This window comes from Bos indicus, chromosome 14 (assembly GCF_029378745.1).
Source record: "Bos indicus isolate NIAB-ARS_2022 breed Sahiwal x Tharparkar chromosome 14, NIAB-ARS_B.indTharparkar_mat_pri_1.0, whole genome shotgun sequence".
Classification (NCBI taxonomy): domain Eukaryota; kingdom Metazoa; phylum Chordata; class Mammalia; order Artiodactyla; family Bovidae; genus Bos; species Bos indicus.
Window position 1 is genome coordinate 393,719 of NC_091773.1, and position 21,713 is coordinate 415,431.

General features: G+C 50.5%; 2 protein-coding genes across 4 annotated transcripts in view; both read right to left on the reverse strand.

Annotated features, from left to right (window-relative positions):
* The window catches only part of LOC139186993 (uncharacterized), a 60,877-nt gene extending 52,929 nt beyond the window's left edge, over window positions 1–7,948 (reverse strand). Inside the window, exons 1-3 of the mRNA XM_070802994.1 lie at window positions 7,873–7,948; window positions 7,108–7,281; window positions 6,495–6,612 (exon numbers count right to left, since the gene is read on the reverse strand). Coding sequence (XP_070659095.1) covers window positions 6,495–6,612; window positions 7,108–7,281; window positions 7,873–7,948 — 368 coding nt within the window. The remainder of the gene's footprint in view (window positions 1–6,494; window positions 6,613–7,107; window positions 7,282–7,872) is intronic.
* On the reverse strand, window positions 6,199–21,137 carry ZNF250 (zinc finger protein 250). Of its 3 annotated transcripts, none has more exons than XM_070803035.1 (5): window positions 21,036–21,137; window positions 14,611–14,704; window positions 14,266–14,392; window positions 14,064–14,177; window positions 6,199–11,983 (listed from the first exon to the last, which is right to left on the reverse strand). In XM_070803035.1, the coding sequence occupies exons 2-5, from the start codon at window positions 14,653–14,655 to the stop codon at window positions 10,659–10,661; spliced, it is 1,611 nt and encodes a 536-aa protein (XP_070659136.1). In that variant the 5' UTR covers window positions 14,656–14,704; window positions 21,036–21,137; the 3' UTR covers window positions 6,199–10,658. The 3 variants fall into 3 exon arrangements, with proteins under 3 accessions (XP_070659136.1, XP_019829136.1, XP_019829135.2); XM_019973577.2 differs by lacking the exon at window positions 21,036–21,137 and adding an exon at window positions 20,699–20,760; XM_019973576.2 differs by lacking the exon at window positions 21,036–21,137 and adding an exon at window positions 14,805–16,113.
* Between the last annotated feature and the right edge of the window lie 576 nt (window positions 21,138–21,713).

Sequence of the window (21,713 nt, forward strand, 5' to 3'; positions counted from 1 at the left end):
AATAAAACTAGTAAAAGATTTCATTGATGAGCCAATGCTTGTTGCCAAGTTTCCACATCCCCTGAATTGTATCCTTGAATGTGTATTAATTAATATAGTTGGTATGTAGAAAAAATAAGTAGTGGCCTTGGTGTTAGTAACTTTAGACCCTTAAGGTAATAAATTCTTTCCTTTGTTGTAAACCCATTACTCATCCGCCCTATAGGAATGCAATTTTATCTTCGGAAGATGGCGCCAAACCTTAAAATAATTACTCTTAAGGAAAATAAGTCATTGTTGATAAGTCTTTGTCAAGAGTCATAAAATGTTAATAAGCCTTCTGGCCAGAAGATGATGTAAATCACCTAAACCATTTGTATACGATAAATTTGCAGGAAAGAAACCCTGGTTTTTGATAAGGATCAAAGACTGCTGACTATGCATCCCCTATTATCCTCTATGTGTAACTTAGGATATATAAGCCCCTGTTGAAAATAAAGCTACAGGCCTTGCTCACCAACGTGTGGTCTCCCCATGTCATTCTTCCCCTCAATTTCCAGCTGAGTCTCCATCTGGAGCGCGGATATCCTCTGCAACCATTTATTTGCCTGGGCTTCTAAGACCCACTTGAGAAGGTGTCTAAGGTGGGGCACCTTCCGCTATTCGAGAGGGCGCCTATGGCCTCCTTGGTCAGAGCTAACCTGGTGTCACGGGTTATATTGATTTTCCGCGTAAACCAAGCCACTCAGCTTCTTTTCTCCACTGAATTTTCCTACTGAGCTATCCTCATTCTATTACTCTTTATATCTTTGATAAATAAATAAATACATAGGTCGCCAAAGCCGCCTCTCCTTCGAATACCCTGGATCAGCCGGGGCTGGACCCCGGCAACAAGCCACAAACAGAGAAATATATCTACAAAAAACATATCTGATAAAACATTGTATACTCAAATAATACCAAAAAATCTGGAACAAACAGCCTCATTAAAGATATATAAATCTGAACACCTGGCCAAAGAAAACATACAGATACTAAATAAACATATCAAAAATACTCAAAAATCATATATCATTAGAAAATTACAAATTAAAACCACACATCTATTAGAACTAGTAAACTCAAAAAAAAAAAAAAAAAACCCAGGGGCTTCCCTGGTAGCTCAGTGGTAAAGACTCCACCTGACAATGCAAGAGATTAAAATATGATCCCTTATCTGGGAAGATCCCATGTGCCACGGAGCAACTTAGCTGTTTTTTTCCCAAAGCTAAACAAGGCTCACCTGAAGATCAAACACTGCACATCTAGTATTTAGAAAACAGCTTTGAAAAGGTGTCCAAATAAAAACTATCATGCAATAATGCACAGCCGCTCTACTTGTAATACCTACAAACTTTCAAATATCAGGATGTCTTCCATAGATGACTGTGTAAGCAAACTGGGATACATCCAAAGTGAGGGGGAGCAAATGCAACCCCAAAATACACCTCTTCAACATGAGAATTCAGTTCAGTTCAGTCGCTCAGTCATGTCCAACTCTTTGAGGCCCCATGGACTGCAGCACACCAAGCTTCCCTGTCCATCACCAACTCCCAGAGCTTGCTCACACTCATATCCATGGAATCGGTGATGCCATCCAACCATCTCATCCTCTGTCATCCCCTTCTCCTCCCACCTTCAATCTTTCTCAGCATCAGGGTCTTTTCCAATGAGTCAGTTATTCGCATCAGGTGACCAAAGTATCAGAGTTTCAGCTTCAGCATCAGTCCTTCCAATGAATATTCAGGACTGATTTCCTTTAGGATGGACTGGTTTGATCTCCTTGGTGTCCAAGGGTCTCTCAAGAGTTTTCTCCAACACCACAGTTCAAAAGCATCAGTTCTTTGGCACTCAGCTTTCTTTATAGTCCAACTCTCACATCCATACATGACCAGTGGAAAAACCAAAGCTTTGATTAGACCAACCTTTTCAGCAAAGTACTATCTCTGCTTTTTAATATGCTGTCTAGGTTGGTCATAGCTTTTCTTCCAAGGAGCAAGCATCTTTTAATTTAATGGCTGCAGTCACCATCTGCAGTGATTTTTGGAGCCCAAGAAAATAAAGTCTGTCACTGTTTCCATTGTTTCTCCATCTATTTGCCATGAAGTGATGGGACCAGATGTCATGATCTTATTTTTCTGAATGTTGAGTTTTAAGCTAGCTCTTTCACTTCCATCAAGAGGCTCTTTAGTTCTTCTTTGCTTTCTGCCATAAGGGTGGTGTCATCTGCATATCTGAGGTTATTGAAATTTCTCCCGACAATCTTGATTCCAGCTTGTACTTCATCCAACCCAGCATTTTACATGATGTAATATAAGTTAAATAAGCAGGTGACAATATACAGCCTTGACATACTCCTTTCCTAATTTTGAACCAGTCTGTTGTTTCATGCCCAGTTCTAAATGTTGCTACTTGACCTGCATATAAATTTCTCAGGAGTCAGGTAAAGTGGTCAGGTATTCCCATCTCTTGAAGAATTTTCCACAGTTTCCTGTGATCCACACAGTCAAAGGCTTTGGCATAGTCAATAAAGAAGTAGATGTTTTTCTGAAACTCTCTTGCTTTTTCTATGATCCAATGGATGTTGGCAATTTGATCTCTGGTTCCTCTGCCTTTTCTAAATCCAGCTTGAACATTGGGAAGTTCACAGTTCATATATTACTGAAGCCTGGCTTGGAGAATTTTGAGCATTACTTTGCTAGCCTGTGAAATTAGTGCAATTGTGCAGTAGTTTGAGCATTCTTTGGCATTGCCTTTCTTTGGGATTGGAATGAAAACTGACCTTTTCCAGTCCTGTGGCCACTGCTGAGTTTTCCAAATTTGCTGGCATATTGAGTGCAGCACTTTCACAGCATCATCTTTCAGGATTTGAAACAGCTCAACTGGAATTGCATCACCTTCACTAGCTTTGCTCATAGTGATGCTTTCTAAGGCCCACCTGACTTCACATTCCAGGATGTCTGGCTCTAGGTCAGTGATCACTCCATCATGATTATCTGGGTCGTGAAGATCTTTTTGTACAGTTCTTCTGTGTATTTTTACCACCTCTTCTTGGTATCTTCTGCTTCTGTTAGATCCATACCATTTCTGTCCTTTATTGAGCCCATCTTTGCATGAAATGTTCCCTTGGTATCTTTGATTTTCTTGAAGAGCTCTCCAGTCTTTCCCATTCTGTTGTTTTCCTCTGTTTCTTTGCACTGATCACGTCACTGAGCACTTCATCTATATACTCCAAATTTTTTTTAAGTAGAAAATGAAAAGACAAGAAATGCTAACTCTATTCCTTTAGGCCATGGTGACCTGGGCTGGTATCATATCCCTGGAGCCAGAGCAGGCTTCGGTACCAAGGGTGGAGTGTTGTGGAGCTGAGGAAGCTGGGAGGATGAGGCAGGCAATGTGCCCCCACAATGGACCTGGAGTGCCTCTTGCTTTCAGGTTGAGTCCCCAATCTCTGGATCCAAGTGGGCCTTCGCGCAGAGAAATCAAGCCTACTGCATCGAAAGAACGGTGGAACCTCTGGGCTGGAGGAGCTTTGAAATGTTCCCTGGGCTCCACGTGTCCTCTGGGCTGGGGTTCTCCCGCCCCCCAACCCCCGCCAGCCCCCTTCCTTATGGTCGCCCCTCCACAGAGTGGTGTTCCAGGAACTGGGATGTGCTTTGCGGAATAAAGGGGAAGGGGTAGAAGGAATGAGATGAGACCCTTGAGCGTTTCTTCTGGCGCGCTGCACTCTTGACCGTCTGCGAACAGGATCTTCCTTACGGCCCTGCCTGCGGAATGAGCCAGAGTTGGGCATGAAGAAATGCTGCCGCCTTGTGGCCACGTTTTGTAACAACTTTAAAATCTCTTGAAAGTGAAAGAGTGAAAAAGCTGGCTTAAAACTCAACATTCAGAAAACTAAGATCATGACATCCGGTCCCATCACTTCATGGCAAACTGTAACGGACTTTATTTTCTTGGGCTCCATAATCACTGTGAACGGTGACTGTAGCCATGAAATTAAGAGACGCTTGCTCCTTGGAAGAAAAGCTATGACCAACCTCAACAGCATATTAAAAAGCAGAGACATTACTTTGTCGACAAAGGTCTGTATAGTCAAAGCTATGGTTTTTTCCAGTAGTCATGTATGGATGTTAGAGCTGGACCATAAAGAAGGCTGAGCACTGAAGAACTGATGCCTTTGAACTGTGGTGTTGGAGAAGACTCTTGAGAGTCCCTTGGACTCCAAGAAGATCAAACCAGTAAATCTTAAAGGAAATTAACCTTGAATATTCATTGGAAGGACTGATGCTGAAGCTGAAACTCCAATACTTTGGCCACCTGGTGTGAAGAACTGACTCATTGGAAAAGACCCTGATGCTGAGAAAGATTGAAGGCAGGAGGAGAAGGAGATGACAGAGGGTGAGATGGTCGGATGGCATCACCAACTCAATGGACATGAGTTTGAGCAAATCCAGGAGACAGTGAAGGACAGGGAAGCCTAGCATGCTGCAGTCCATGGGGTCACAGAGAGCTGGACACAGCTGAGCAACTGAACAACAAGCCACGAAGTCAATGGTATTTTGTTACAGACTCTGACACCAGGAGAATTGAAAACTACTCATATAAGCACCGATGAGCATGTAAGCACATGTATAAGCATATTCATAGCAGCATTATACACAATAGCTGAAAGATAGACACCACAAATGTCTATCAACAGATGAATGGACACACAACTTTTGTTATATAATACAGTGGAACATTATTCAACCATAGAAAGGAATGAAAGAATAAGATAGATACAGAAGGTCACATCATGTTTTATTCCATTTATATAAAATATCCAGAATAGATAAAATCCATAGAGACAGAATGTAGATTAGTATTTGCAAGGGGCTGAAGGGAGGGAATATTGGAAAGAAACTACTTAATGATGAAGATGTTTTACTTCAGAGTGACTGAAATGTTTTAGAACTAGAGAAGTGTGATGGTTGCCCAACAATGTAACTGTTTAAATAACCCTGCTTCATATCCTTTAACATGGATAACTTTGTTATGTAAGTTTCACCTCAACAAGTATTAAAAGAGACTCCAAAGTGGTGTTCCTGTGTGTCATAATGAAATGACATTTAAGAAGCAGGTGGATCTGAACAATATAGGGCTATGTGGCCACGGATGTTGCTGGCACCCCACCTGAACACTTTTCCCCTACCTGCTTCGAGTGTTGAACTCATAGCTGCCTTTTCCCCAGAGACCTGCCCTTGCTAAAAACAGAAGCCACTTTAACCTGGACACTACAAGTCATCCCTTCCATCTCTTCCTCTTCACACACTTTGCTAACTGGCACAAACGCCCCCCTGGTGGGGGGGATCAACCCTGCAGGCCAGTCTGCCCTCCAGAGCTCCCTTAGGGAGAGGCAGGCTGAAGCTAGTCCCTAGCAGAGACAGAGAACTGCCCCAATAATTCATCTGAACAAGATTTGTTGTCTCAGGCTTTGTTTCTATGAGAACTGATGCAAAATGGTTATGTAAGCACAATGCTGCTGCCAAGTCGCTTCAGTCGTATCCGACTCTGTGTGACCCCATGGACTGCAGCCTACCAGGCTTCTCTGTCCATGGGATTCTCCAGGCAAGAACACTGGAGTGGGTTGCCATTTCCTTCTCCAATGCATGAAAGTGGAAAGTGAAAGTGAAGTCACTCAGTCATGTCTGACTCTTAGCCACCCCATGGACTGCAGCCCATCAGGCTCCTCCATCCATGGGATTTTCCGGGCAATAGTACTGGAGTGGGGTGCCATTGCCTTCTCCCATGTAAGCACAATACCGATGGTGAATTTTATGGTATTTGAATCATATCTCAATGAAGCCATTATTTTTAAAAATACATTATTCATTTATAATAAAAGTTTTTTTGTTGTTGCTCTTGTTTTTAAGGGCCCATCTCACCAGGGTAACACATTCCTGAATTCCCTAGTCAGATTGTTTCTTAAGCTGAAATGTTTGTTCTTGACTCCCAAACACCCATTCTTTTAAAACCCTAAATTCCACTGAAATGATCTCTGCGACAATGAACGAAGTTAACCTCGTCACCCCTGCTTGACAAATACGGCTGTCTCCCCCCATTAACGCAGCTGTTGATATACTCATTCTCTTGTGACTTCTTGCTTTAAAAAACCCACACCCACAAAGCAGGCACATCGACTCAATGTTTATGTAATTCAACCTTTATTATAAATTAAAAAAAAAATTTAATGGAAATGATGTACAAGATGATCATAAAAGCATTCTAGTGAGCGACAAGTCCTGGAGATAAATGGAAAAGGCAGCATGACAGTTCTTAGCAGCCCTTGCTACCCAAGCAAGTACCCTTGCTACTAATGTCCACACTAGTCCTCAGAAAAATGAAGAAAAGCCTCCTATGTTGAAAAATGGGTTTTTAAAAGAAGTTTTCCTAAAGTCAATTTCTTATAATGCAAATGCCTTGTGATGTGCCTTTACTGACGCTTGATGTTCACAATGACGTCTGTATATTTCTGTATATGGCCAGACCAGTCACCTGCTTTCACTAGCAAACTTGGGCCTGCGATCTCGGCCTTACTGTGCATCAATGTACTGGCTGTATCCAGAAGAGCTCTAGAAAAACTTATGGAACAAAACAGCTCTCCGCTCAAAATCATTTTCTTAAAATGATTGGCTTAGTTGAGAGATTAAAAAGGAAAAAGGAATTAGAAACCAACCCCTTGGTGGAAATGCAGTGAATAGGCCCTGACATCAGTTATCAGAGGGGGAGAAATAAGACACCTAAATATCCTTTTAGAATATTGATTCTCTTTACTGTCTCACAGGCCTGGAGGGCCCATCCCTAATTTGGCTTCAGGGTCTGGTATGGGCCTTACACCTATCCGTGGCATGTTCTGACCTGACCCACAGGGGAGGGAACCATGTAGAAGGGTCAGGTTTCACGGGCCATCAAGTGTGGGGGGGGGGGCCGTGGGCAGTGCAAATGGGACAGCTGGGTTTGTTGGAGGTATAGCAAGGGGCGGCCTGGAAGCCTGTCTCAACTGAGAGCTGAAGGATTATCGAGGGAGGGGTCTTCTGAACTGCCCCTCACCACCAGGTGGGCCGTGGAGAGGCCTCCTGTGGCTCGGGAGGGAGAACGGCTCTGGACGTGGCCACACTGTTTTGTCTGGCATCTCCTCCTCCTTCTGCTCCAAGCCAACGTTCTGGGAACAAGGCAGCGGGTGAGGCTTGGCCTTGCATTTACCCAGCTGTAGCTCTGACACCCCTAGGGGCCGTGCCCACAACGAGTATGTTCTGCCTGCAGCCAGTCTATTGGCTTATGGCTGCACCCCTATGGAGAGAACGCTTTTTCTCTATGCCACCTGACATTTGTACTGGACCTACCTCAAGCTCCTGCAAAACCTTGTCCACGAGGTCCCAGGAGTTCTATTTGTAAGACACAGCTAGTCGAATTGCATCATTGAACAGCTGGAGTGGTGGGAAGGAAAATAAGGCTATGGGCACCAGTGGCTGGGACTCTTGCCTGCCCTGTACCCGCTGGCCCATCGTCATCACTTGTCCACACAACACCCCACCCTAAAATCATCACCTTTTCCCCATCCCCTGACTCCGTGCTGGTCAATATGCCTTTTCTTTCCAATACCTGACCCAAACCATCACCTCCCCTACTGTCGACACCCACAATCATCCCTTCCTGTCACCGCGCACTCACCAGGGCCCCCCAGCAATGCCGTCCTCACCAACAGCCCTACAGTCAACCACTTCTCTACCACTTCCCCAGAAACGTCAGCACCAGGCCTTCCCCACCTCACTAGACCATCTCTGCAGTCTCCTATCACCTTCACAACATTGGTACCGTCAGCAGCTGAGACCAAGTACAGGAGCATCGAGAACTTCCTGGCAAAACTGAAGCTTTTTTGGGTCACCTTCATGTCTGCTGTAGAGAGAAGGTAGGACATTGGCCTGTCTACCAAGGAAAAAGGAGAGAGTTTTGAAGGGTAGGTCACCATTCTAGGAATGGAGGTCCCCATTCTAGGAAGTGGGACAACCAGGGACAATCAGCAGACATGTCATAGAAAGAGCTCATTTAACTGGGATCTGTGTCTCAAGGAGGCAGGTTGGCTCACGTGGATCTTACTGGATGGGGAGTTATGGCAAACAGCCAGTTCTTCTATATTGGGAAGAACAGCTCACGGATGGTTTGATGGCCCAGGAAAAGAGGAGGACATGTGTGATGGTGGGTCCCCCATGAATTGCTGGCACCCAGATATAAAAAGCAAAGACACAGATGTCAAAGCAGATATTACTTTGCCGACAAAGTTCTGTCTAGTCAAAGCTATGGATTTTCCAGTGGTCATGTATGGATGTGAGCTGGACCATAAAGAAAGCTGAGCGCCGAAGAATTGATGCTTTTGAACTGTGGTGTTGGAAAAGACTCTTGAGTCCCTTGGACTCCAAGGAGATCAAACCAGCCCATCCTAAAGGAAATCAGTCCTGAATATTCATTGGAGGGACTGATGCTGAAGCTGAAACTCTAATACTTTGGCCACCTGACACGAAGAACTGACTCATTGGAAAAGACCCTGATGCTGGGAAACAGTGAAGGCAGGAGAAGGGGGCAACAGAGGAGGAGATGGTTGATGGCATCACTGACTCAATGGGCATGAGTTTGAGCAAGCTCCAGGAGTTGGTGATGGACAGGGAAGCCTGGCGTGCTACAGTCCATGGGGTTAGTCAGACATGACTGAGCGACTGAACTGGACTGAGATGCAGGGCATTGGCCACCACAGTGCAGGGGGTCTCTGGCCTGTACTTGGTGCTCAGGTTCTTTCGTGAGTTCCCTCTGTACATCAAATACCTGCAATCAGCAGAGGAAAGGAGACAGCCCAAGTGCATCAGTGTCTCTGCACACCATCCCCAGGCAACATACACACAAGCTTACAAACACGGGCTTGGGAACTCGGACCACAGACCACTCTGGGCTGCAGCTCCTGTATCCACAAAGGCTACGCCATGCCCACCCTTCTCAGAGAATTACTCTAGAACCTTCATCTCGTCACCAAATTTACCAACTTTAACCAACTGTATCATTTTATTTGTTGCACTATTTACTTATAAGTCTGTAATAAACTGCAAGCTTTTTGGTTTTTTCTTAATTATTGTCTAAACTTTGTTTAAAAGCTCCTTTCTGATAATTTTAAATATTTCTAGAATTTCCTTTCAGTTATTTTGATTTACCTTTAATTATAAACTTTTAAACTTATATTTTAAACTTTAAAAAGTAATGTTTGCCTTTTATTATTCTGCAGCTTATCATAATTTTATGAACTGTTTACAATTTATACTTTTTACCTATTCTAAAAATATCAGCAAGAAGCATGAACACTGTGACTAGCTCTAAGGGACGTTTTCATCTTCACCAGTGACTGCTATGGACTTCAGGATCAACACTCTGCTGCTTAATTTTTCCTGAGGTGATGATGCTTTCAACATCAAGGAAAAAAAAAATTATTAGAAACAATGAACAGGGGCTTTTAGTGGTTAAGACTCAGTGTTCCCAGCGCAGGGGACATAGCCTCGATCCTTGGTCAAGGAACTAAAATCCCACATGCTGCAATGCTTGGCCAAAAAACAAAACTTATAAATACACTAGATTTATCACAGTATATGACAACAGATACTAGACTCTCTTGGAACTAGAAGTAAAAAATGAAGAAAACCCTTCATCATAGGAATAGAAATATTAGAAATAGTAAACAAAAAGCTATTTGAGAATTTTGTTTTAGAAGTGTGTGCCAAAGACTTTTTTAGTAACATTTCTGGGAAACATCATAATGTGTAAAAAAAGAGGCACCCAGGTGGTACAGCAGCTGTGAGGTCTGGGCTCTGAGTACAAAGTCACCTCCTAAGCCCACATGGGCCCAGAAGCCCAAGACACCCTATGAATCTGCAAAGATTTTGGGGGAAAGATCCATTTTTGAGTTGAATTTTCACCAATAAGTTAGGACATCCCTTCTGATCTTAAATAAAATTAAAGGACCAGATGAAGGGTTTTCTATATTTATATCATTTCTCACTACTTAATCTTTAGACCATTTTCATAGAAAACAAGTAGTTCCACACAGTTAGGATTTTCAGTCATATTACATGATGACACTTGGTAACAATATTTTTTAATACCATTTTATCTACACAGTACTTTACTGTTTAACAGAATGCTGAAAATATACTCCAACATCCCAATTTTAAGTGCAATAATCAGAACAACCATTGTATTTAGGAAAGGCATATAATATTCTAAGAAAAAAACATTTATTTGGAGCATGAGGAAGTTTTCCTGGGACAGTGGTCCTTATGCTGAAACTTCCTTTAGCTTCTCATTTCTAACAAACTAACATTAATAATGAATAGTAGCTGTCTTTACCAAAACTCATTACCATTGTGAGCCTACTCTGCGACGTAACGTCAAGACGGTGAGAGAAGCAAATGAGGCGTCCTCTGAAGTTCTTCCAGAGACACTTCAGTGCTGCCCGTGAGTTCCTCGGTGACACTGGGTGTCACTGGCAGGGGCTTCGCCGGGACTGGAGGCTTCCCAGGGCTGGGAGCCCGAGTTCCCAAGTGTGGCTTCACGTGCAGGCAAGGTCACAGCTTCCTGTGCACCTTCTGGTGCTGGATGAGGTGGCCGTGCTGGTTGAAGGCGCGGCCGCACTCTGCACACTCGTACGGCCTCTCGCCCGTGTGGATGCGCTGGTGCTGCACGAGCACCGAGTACTGGCTGAAGGCCTTGCCGCAGCGGCTGCACTCGTACGGCCTCTCGCCCGTGTGGGTCCTCAGGTGCACAATCAGCGTGGCCTTCAAGCTAAAGGCCTTGCCACACTGTGCGCAGCGGAAGGGCCGCTCGCCGGTGTGGACCCGCTGGTGCTGGACCAGCGACCTGCGGGCGCTGAAGGCGTGGCCGCACTCGCTGCACACGTAGGGCTTCTCCCCGGTGTGGACCCGCTGGTGCTGGGTCAAGTGGGAGTGCTGCACGAAGGCCTTGCCGCAGGCGTAGCAGCCATAGGGCTTCTCCTCCGTGTGGATGCGCTCATGGTTCAGGAGGGTGGAGCGGTGCCGGAAGGCTTTGCCACACTCACCACACTCGTACGGCTTCTCGCCAGTGTGCACACTGTGGTGCTGGATGAGGACAGAGCGGTCACTGAAGGCGCGGCCACACTCGCCGCAGGCGTAGGGCTTCTCCCCAGTGTGCACCCGCTGGTGCTGGAGCAGTGTCCTCTTCACGCTGAAGGCGCGACCACACTCTGCACACTCGTGCGGCTTCTCCCCCGTGTGCACCCGCCGGTGGCTGCGCAGCACGGTGCTGTGGTTGAAGGCCTTGCCGCACACGCCGCACACGTACGGCCGCTCGCCAGTGTGGATGCGCTGGTGCTGCAGGAGGTGCGAGAGCTGCGTGAAGGTCTTGCGGCACTCGAGACACTCGTGCGGCTTCTCCCCTGTGTGTATCTTGTGATGCTGAGCGAGATCCGAACTCACTCGAAAGGCCTTTCCACACTCGTGGCACGCGTAGGGCTTCTCGCCCGTGTGGATCCTTTTGTGCTTGCTGAGCACCGAGCTCTGGCTGAAGGCCTTGCCACACACACCGCACACATAGGGCCTCTCCCCGGTGTGCGTCCTCTGGTGCTGCAGCAGGTGGGAGCTCCGCCCAAAGCACTTCCCGCACTCCACGCACCGGTAAGGCCTCTCCCCGCCAGGAACAGCCGGGCGCTGGGCGACCGGCGCGCTGGGCCTCACGGCCTGGCCTTCAAGGGGGCGGGCAGGGCTGGGACTCGGACAGAAACTCTGCTCAGGTTCGTAACTGCCTGGATCACTCCACTCGGCAGGCGTTTTCCTCAGAATCATTGATATCTCCTCTGAAGTGAGCGGCCTCAAGCTGGAGTCTGCGTCCTGGTCCTGATCCTTGTGCTCACATCCTGAAACAAAACCACAACCAAAGGGAGCGTGTTCACCCCTTCTGAGACCGCAGAGTGCATTCCACCCTGCAGGTGCTCCACTGGGACAGGGTGGCCCTCGAGGGCCCAAGGCTAGAAGTCACCAGTGGGTGACAAAGAGGAAAGGTGTCCACCCAACAGTGTGGCTGGAGAAGGGCCAGGTCCCATTCGAGAGCCTGAGGAGCACACACGGTCACAGCCACAGCCCTGCCCGCCCTGGAGGGTCCAGAGGCCATTAGAGGCGGAACCGAGGCAGGACTACACCTATTACTGTGCAGGGTAGGGAGGGGGCTGCTGGAGCGAAGCACGAGCTCCTGAGAGCCCGTCCTGCAGACTCCCCCCTGGGGAACAAGATGGGGCCCGCAGGTGGCAGTGAGGATGGCCGAGAAGGCGGGGGTGTTTCTACACTCAGGTCAGGGGCACTGCAGGTTGAGGGTGGAGCAGGGTATGCTGAGGATGACAGATTTTAAACCTTGAAGACACAGCCACTGAATTGACAAGACGTCACCAGGAAACAGGACTGTCCCAGGAGGACTGGCTACTCAGAACGATGCTCATCCAGGATACTCGACAGGCAGGCAGGGCTGTGACAGCAGGGGACGGTGTCGGGGCAGAGCCAGTCCTCCCAGGCCCATCTCAGCAACGCCTCTGCTGCTTCCTCCAGTTCCCACAAGGCCTGGTTGGGGACAGCGTTAAAACGGTCCTTGAGGGATGTCCTAGAGCAAGAAGCCCAGCAGGCAGAGCAAGACCTGAGGGGGACACACCTGACGGGAGACTTAGCCAATGAGAGAGAGCTGGACCTTCTCAGTCCAGGGGACCCACGTTCTGCTTCATGGCCAAGACCCGGAAGCCCTCCCTACCTGATTGTGGGGGGTTAGGGTCTCTCTGGGGTTTCTTATTAGGAAGCATACTGAATGGCAACTGGCCACATTCACTGGATTTTGCTTTTTCTGTAACAGGGATATTTTCAAGTCCCATCAATTTTCCCTTTTTTTGGTGGTAACAGCATTACTGAGATGTAAGCTTCACTGTTGAATTCATTCAGAACTTAGGACAGGTGCTGTGCAATGAACTTCCTCAAACCCCAACAAGAGCCCCTGAAAAATAGCAGGCTCCAAAACCAAGCAGTCCCTACACCAGGAAAGGCACTTCCAAGACAGACTCTGCCTGAAGCATCTGCAGGGGTCTGTGCCTAGGAGGTCAACATGTTCTTGTTTGCATTTTTTTTTAATATAATTTTATTTATTTTATTTTTGGCTGCGGTGGGTCTTCACTGCGGTGACAGCTTTTCTCTAGTTGCAGTGAGCGGGGGTTACTCTCGAGTTGTGATGTGCAGGCTTCTTGCTGTGGTGGCTTCCCTTGCTGCAAAGCACGGGCTCTAGGCACGCAGGCTCTAGCACTTGCGGCTCGTGGACAAGCAGTAGTGGCTCCCGGACTCTCAAGCGTAGACTCAGTAGTTGTGTCACATGGGCTTAGCTGTTCCACAGCACATGGGATCTTCTCGGACCAGGGATCAAATCTGTGACCCCCGCACCGGCAGGCGGATTCTCAATCACTGGGCCACCAAGGAGGTCCTGATCAGTCTTCTCACATATAGACAATATCATGAACTACAAGCAATGTTTTTCCTCTTTCTTTCTAATTCTTACAGCTTTACTTATGCTATCGTGTCTGGTCTTGCCAAATTTCAGATGGAACCCCCAGGACAGTTGTGGACGGTGGGCTCCTTTGCCTCACGGCAAACAGCTCTAGCCGCACTAAGAGTCAGGTTAAGAAACTTCCCTTTCACACTTAGGTGCTTCCTTCTTCCCGAAACCAGCCCATGTCCCTCAACCTCTGAGGTCCATTCAGAGCAGGGACCTGTCAGGGGCCCAGCAGCCACATGTGCTCACCTTGCCTCAAGGCACCCAACCCACACCCAGCTGCACTTACCACCCTGCCCATTCCCTGCACTGGGCCTCTGCCTGCTGCCCTCTCACCCGCAGGAGTCCCCGCCAGGTCAGACCCCAGGAGCACCCGCAGGTGCACAGCCCTTAGTGCACAGAGGCCACTCCGCGCTCACCTGAGCGGCTGATGCCCCAGCCCCTGAGCTGCTCGTTGCCCTGCTTGTCCAGGACCCACGGCTCCTCTCCTCGCTCCAGCTGGGAGATCACCTCGGGCTTGGATCCTGGAATTCCTGCTCGTGGGGAGGGAAGTCCTTTCGTCTGTACAATATCCACAAGCACCCTCACCACGCCCCACCCAAGGCCTGCAGGGGGCCTTACCCACGGAGACCACGTTCCCGTAGGTCTCCATCATCACGTGTCGGTAGAGGCCACGCTGGGCGGGGCCCAGACGATCCCACTCATCCTGGGAGAGGAACACGGCCACGTCCTCGAAGGTCACCTTGGCCTGGAACAACAGGGGGCCTGCAGGTTGGACTCAGAGTCCATGTCCCAGACAAGGAGGGTGCAAGCAGTGTGGGGTGTGGGGACGCGCCCCTGGACGGGGGGCAACAGGAAGGGGCCACAGTGTTCAAAATGCAGTGATGCTCAGGATGCCACCAGGCCCCTGGGAGTGGGAGGATGTGAGGACGGCAGGGGCGCTGCAAAGGCCTTGGGGCTACTCACCTGAGGCACCGCTGGTGGCGGCAGGAGCCGGGCTGCCGCCATCATCTGCTCCGTGGCACGTATGAGGGAGACAGTGTCGGAGAAGCGTGTAGGGCTGAGGAAGAGGAAGGAGCATATGAGGGGCCCAGGATGGTCCCACCCAAGACACCTGGGGATGCCATGCTCCCCAAGGGCCATTGGACTGCCCAGCTTACCAGGCATGGCCTGCAGTACACACACAGGGCTGGGTGAGCACATCATGGGGAGGGGGAAACACCAGGCCTGACTGCCTCCAGAGACAACCCCCATGAGGAGAGGGTGCACTTGTGGTGTGGGGACCACAACCCTCCTGTGGGCTCGCTGATGCCCTGGGCATGCCTGGTCCTGCCCAGCGGCTCCAGTGGGGGCCCAGTTCTGGTGGATGCATCCAGAGTGACCCCGAGATTTGGTTTGAGGACCTGATGGGGAGGCCTGGGGCTGGGCGGGCTCTGGGAACACTGGGACAAGCACTGCCAAGGTGTGTGCCACACCCACCCTGCCAGACAGAAGTGGGCACAAGCCCAGCAGGCCCATCACCTGGGAAAAATGAAAGGAGTGAATAAAGTTAGCTCAGAATTCATCTGAAACACTGATGTTGGACAAACAGGCATGAGGGTGCTACCAGGCATGAAGAACTGGAAACAACAGGGCTGGTCCCGCCTCACCAACTCTCAGAACCGACAGTGGGGGAACAGCTGCCTCTGGTGGCTACTCCAGTGCCCACACCCCCTAGAAGAGCAGTATCGCTCCCCCAACCCTTCATGGGATGCCCACACCCGCCATCTCTCATGGACAGTCATCCTCCCTATGGCCTAATCCAGCCACTCCCTCAGGCGGTCTCCATCCCCTCCATCCCAAGTGGCCCCTGTCAGGGTCTCCTCTGACCTCCATATGACCAACTCCTTATCTGCTGTCAGCGGTGGGTAACCCCAGTCTCCAGCAAGTCGGTCACCGTGGACGCCCCTGTCCACCCTCACCAGCACGAGATACTGCCTCCTGAACCATGCAGCTCTGGTCCTCTGGGAACCCAGAGGAGATAGACAGTCATTTTCAGATGACCTGACCACACCTGGGCAGGATCTAACAATGAGCACCCATAGGAACCCCGTTCGCCGGCTCCCCGTTGGTGCTGGCAGCCAGCACAGCTAATCTAGGAGCTGCTGGATCATTCGGCCGGAGGCCTCCAGCCAGGCCGGCTCCTGCCCGAGCCCATGTCTGTGACCTGAGCTGCTTCTGCCCCACAGGCCTGAACGTCCAGTGGAGCACAGGGCTCCTGTTGGTGCGCTAAGCTGGCAACCTCCTTCCCCTCCAGCTGGCCATCTCCTCATGGGTGTCCTCTAGCACGTCAGACACTTAACATCCAGCCCCGACACCCATCCCCTCCCCAGGCCTGGTCTGCCCCTGGTCTGGCACCTGCATTCGATCCAGATCCTGAAGGCGCCCTCCTGCTCACCGTCTCACTCCCACTGGACCCGCCCTCCAGTGGCAGCACAGTCCTGCCCCGCCCCCACGGGACGCAGGGCCCTGCCTCAGCTCCAAGCCCCGCCCCCACGGGACGCAGGGCCCTGCCTCAGCTCCAAGCCCCGCCCCCACGGGACGCAGGGCCCCTCCTGGCTCCAGGCCCCGCCCCCACAGGACGCAGGGCCCTGCCTCAGCTCCAAGCCCCGCCTCCGCTCCTGAGGCTGCTGAGAGACCTGCTCTGAGCGCCCCTCTCCGCAGTGGGGTGCCTCCTGCCCCTCAGCTGGCGCTCAGCTGTCACCCTCTCAGTGAGACCATCACCCTCTCATTGAGACCGTTCCCGACCCACCTTGGGGGCCTCTGCCTCATCGTTCTCACAACCCCTGCCAGTCCCAGCAGAGCAGCCAGTGGCTCAAGCATGGCTGAACAAGTGAATGAAATTACAGGAGCAATGACTCCACACTCCACCCTTCAGAACAGCAACAAGTGCCGGAGGAGCACCTACTCCAGCAGCAGTGGGGAAGTGGAGTGTCTGCTAGCTCTCGCAGTTGAGAAAGTCACCTGGCCTATTATGGTGCAGCAGACTTACCTCTAGGCAATGCACGCCTTCCTCGGATGGACTTGAAACCAGAAGGGAAGGGGACTGAGCACAACCCTTAAAGATGAGACATACACTGTTTAGAACCAACTAGGCCCAAGATGGCGGAAGGCTCCGCTTCCAGTGGAAGCTGAGCCTCATTATATGCTCAATGTGATACATCAGCTAAATGACAACACACCCACAGTCCCCACAGTTCCAAGGCCAGATGACCAGAAAGGCTGAAAAGTGGGCAGTGGCCCAATTCCTGAATTCCTGGAAGCCCCTGGCCCTCCCTGAAATAGTTGGATTAATCCTCCTATTCAGCAGCCTATGAAACTACACAGCCCATAGAAACTAACCATTTAGTTAGTTACATTTCAGGGCCTTTTGAGACAGACACCATTCTATCTAAGGAATGTATATCTCTCTAAATAAATCCACTTATCACCTATCACTTTGCATCCTGCTGTGAATTCCTTCTGCACTGAGACACACAGAACCTGAGCTTCAGTAAGTCCTGAGCAAAGGTGTGTGGTTTCAATTAAGAGACAGTGGGTTCGAGTCTCAGCTCGTGCGTTCGGATCCCACATGAATTGTGTGGTTTCAGAACAGACTCCAGGATGGTGCTGCCGCCAAATCCACCAGTCCCTTCCACACACCAGTCCCGCACCCACGCAGACCAAGATTCAGGCTGCACCAGGCGGCCAGACAGGTCAGCAAAAGCACAGGATATGGAGGTGTTCACAATGCTCCTGTTGCACAAACAATGACCCCAGGACCACAAGGGGATGTGAGCCCTTGTCCACAGCACTAGACACACCAGACTGAGATGACACAGCTCCTCGGAGGGCCTCAGGAGGACAGCGAGGTTAAAGAGAACATGTAACTAAGTGTCACCTCATCTGATGAGATTAACTCAAACCCCCGGCCAATAGTTTGAGGCACGGAGGGGCAGAGAAGGGGACAGGATTCCCACCCAGTGAATTCCAGAGAAGCACGAAAACAGAAAGCAGAAGAGCTCTGCCCAGGATGACCTCTAACTACTGAAGGAAAACAGTATATTATAAAGTGTGCCTGTTGCTCTGCTCTGGATGTCTGTGCCTCCAAATGACCTAAGGCTCAATGTTGGGGGGGGCGGGGCAGTGCTCAGGTCCTGAGAGTGGAGTCCCCTTGATAAGAGACCCCTCCCTCCATGTGAGGACACAATGTCTGCAGCCAGGATGAGGGCTCCCAATTCTGCTGATCCTAACCTCAGATGTCTGGCCTCCACACTGTGAGAAATGACGTTTGCTGTTTTACAGGCTGCCCAGTCTCTGGTGCTCTATTATAGCAGCCCAAATGGAATAAGACTCTATATTCTGATAAAAGAGAAAGAAAACAAATGTAAAAGTGGAACTAACTAGTTTTTCATTTTTCTGTACTTTTACTTTGGTAGATAAGGTCTGGGTCTCCTAGAACAAGTCTGCATGGAATGAAAAGACAGCAAAAAACACTGCAGGCTGCTAACTGACACCACAGGGATGACAACAGAGCCACCCAGGCACTGAAGCTGGCTGTTACTCAGGGCCCATAGCTCAAGGCAACAGGAGTTCAGGGAGGAAGGGAGAATAGGTGAGCAGGTCAAGTCCTGTTTAGATGATCCCTGAAGTCGGAATTAACACCATGGAGGGTCAAACTGGCTCTGAGGAGCTGCCGAGGGAAGCCATGCCACCCCCAACACAGAAACAAGTACAAAAAGCACCTGCCCAAGGGGTGCCCACAACAGCAACCCATCCACCCACGTCCCAGAGAATAACCCAAACCAAAGCAGAGCAGGCCAATGTTCTCTGCAGCAGTGATCACACTGCAGTAAGACACTCTTCCAAGTGAGTTCTGGCTCGGTGGTGACTAAGGGACAGGAACTGAAAATGGGGCTGCAGAGACGAGAGAGCTTAGGATTCAACATTATTGTTATTTTGTTCTGTAAGCTAAGCTTTAGTAACTTCTAGCTCTAGCTGGCGGAGAAGGCAATGGCACCCTACTCCAGCACTCTTGCCTGGAGAGTTCCATGGACAGAGGAGCCTGGTGGGCTGAAGTCCATGGGGTCGCTAAAAGTTGGACACGACTGAGTGACTTCACTTTCACTTTCATGCACTGGAGAAGGAAATGGCAACCCACTCCAGTGTTCTTGCCTGGAGAATCCCAGGGACGGGGGAGCCTGGTGGGCTGCTGTCTCTGGGGTCGCACAGAGTCGGACACGACTGAAGCGACTTAGCAGCAGCAGCTCTTGCTGGAACTGCTGAAGATCTTCCTCCCAAAGACCCCACCAACAGTGACAGGCGTGACAGGCACACTTGCAGTCCCTGGTCTGGGGTGGACAGCTCCAGGGTCTCCCCACTCTTCCTCACCATCCTCACCCCCAGGTTTTCCCGCTGGAAGACCTGCTCCTCTTTCTTCATCTGCTCGAAGCCTGGCCCGCCAGGCTGGAAGCACCTTCCAAAGAAGCAGTTCTGATCCACCTGTAAGCCCAAACCACAACCCTGCATGCTTCAGAGGAAAATGATCACAGACGTGTATCCACACAGGTAGCTTTTCTACACAGCAGCAACACGGAGTCAGAAAATATTCAGGGAAAACAGTTCTAGTCACAGACGGCAAGAAACAAGGTTAAAGTAAACCTTAGAAATATGTTAATGCTGCCCCCTGTACCCACAAAATCATAGTGCAGAGAGCCAAGCAGTCCTGGACTAGAAAGGGCAGAGTGGGGCCATATCTATAAACAAACAAGATAGGCCAGGCTTTCAAATCCTGGGGAAGATGTTCCAGTAACCTCACTCAGACAACAGGTCTAAAATTAGTCCTTTGCACAAAGCTCAACCAATCTCCCAGAAAGCTAAGCAAAAGCAGAAATTAGCCTCTCCTCTGGGGTCCCAGCAGCCTGTCCTCACACCTCAAGAGTGTACTATCCTTTATTTGCTGAATAAAACTGAGCTGTAACTGAGCTTTAAAAAATAACAGAAATTAAATGAGATCATTTCATATCATATACTGAAAGCACACAGCTAATGAATGAAAAAGAGCTAAATTTTAAAATTATGATAAAAAGAACCTGAATAAACTCTGGGGAGCAGAGACCCACAGATTTGGATGAAAATCAAAAGCTTTTTCACATCAAAACAACATAAATGCCAGAAATGGGCCCAAGATTTGGGAGAATTTAACACTGGACAAAGGTGGTTTTCCAAATCAACGGCGAAATGAGTTATTCAATAGTGTCAGAAATACCAGGGTTTAGGGAAAACACTGAAGCTGGATTTCCAACTTTCCCCACATCAAAATGATTCCAGATGGAGCCAACGTTTCACAAGTACCAGAGAAAACGAGTTTATTTTAGAACTAAACTTAGAGTAGGGAAAGCCCTTTAAGACACAGCACAAAGCCAAAAGCCTCGAGGCTAAATATTTGACCACTGAACACTCGAAATCTTCCATCTTAGAACAAAACATCACAACCGGAGTCAGATGATAGTCTGAGAACAAAGTCTTCGATACACCCGTTAAAGAACCAAGCTGATCAGAACCGAAACGCCAGGCAGCGCACACCGAGGGTCCGGCTTCCCGAACCCGAAGCGTCGCGCTGGGCAGGGGCCCGCGGACCCCGGGAATGGCTGCTCGCGCTCACGAAAGGGGCTTTCACAAACAACCGAGAGACGAGCCTCGATAAAAATGGAGGCGGGAGTGGACTCGGGAAGAAGCACTCTCCGCGGAGAGATGCCAACGGCGATCCCAGTGGAATAAGTGTTCGCGCCCCCGGCCCGCACCCGGGCCCCGCGCGAGGCCGGAGCTCCGGGCGCCGCCGACTACCGGCGGCGTAGGGCTCGCCGTTCGCGGGAGTGGGGAGGGCCCGGGGGAGGCGAGAGCGGGGTAGGGGCTCGGAGTGGGCAGGGAAAGGCAAGGGGCGCTCGCGGGCAGCGCCCGATCGCGTGGAGGGTCCTGGCCCCCGACCCCGGCGCGCGGGTAGAGGGTGCGGAATGCAGCCCGCGCCCCGACTCACCGTCCAAGCAGTTGCCTCACCCACAGGGGTGGCCGCCCGCACCGCACTCAGACAAAGAGGGCGCCCCGCCCCATCTGCGCACCCGCCAATCGCAGGGCGCCCCGCCCCCAAGGGCCCCGCCCACGCCTCCCAGACCGCCACTCCTAGGACGCGACACTTCCCAGTCCGCCTTGGGCCCCGCCCTCCCCGCTCTGCGCCTTTCTCCTGACTGACGCACGCGCCAGAGCCACCGAGAGACGCAGCTTCCACCGCGCCTAGATAGGCCACGCCGCGTCCGGGTCTCCTACAGGCTGCACATGCCGGCGGCCTCGCGGAAGCTGCTGCGGGTAACTCGTACCTCCGGCCCTGCGGGCACAGCCCGAGCCCGAGTCGGGTGAATCCTCGCCCTGTTGCCTCCAGAAGTCACGCCTGCCGAGGCGGGGCCTGGCGTTGGCTGTCGGTGGTCGTCGTGTGTGGCGGCGACCTCCTCCCCGTCCCCTTACGCTGGGGTTTGCGCACTTCGGCAGGGCAGGACCAGCGGGGGCGGGAGGAAGAGGTGGCCGTCGCTGCTGCCTGCCGCACCCGCTGTCACCCCCAAAGAGTACTTCCAAGTGGCTCGTTGGCTGGGAGGACCGACCGGACCAAGCTGGTGCCCCGACTTTTGGGCAGGAAACGTGGTCTGGGAAAGACCCGAGGCAGAAGTGGGAGAGGATGTGGCAGTAATTCTGGGGATAGCTGGCCCCGGCGTCAGGGGCAGGGTTTCTACTCGGGAAAGGTGAGGTCAGCTTCCCACAGGGAACTCATCTGCCCCACACATCCCGGTGAGGTAGGGTCCTCTCTGCCAAGAGACTGAAGCTCAGGACCCAGGTTGTCCGATTTGGCCCTATTTTTGGACCATCCTAGATGGTTTTGGCCAGTTGCCAGTGTTAACATAATTAAACGAGGAGGCCATTAGGGTGGGGGTGGCTCTGCTGCCTTGGTAGCCCCCAGCTAGGCTTTCCAGTTAAGTTGACGGCTTAAGTCGTGGCCTGTCAAA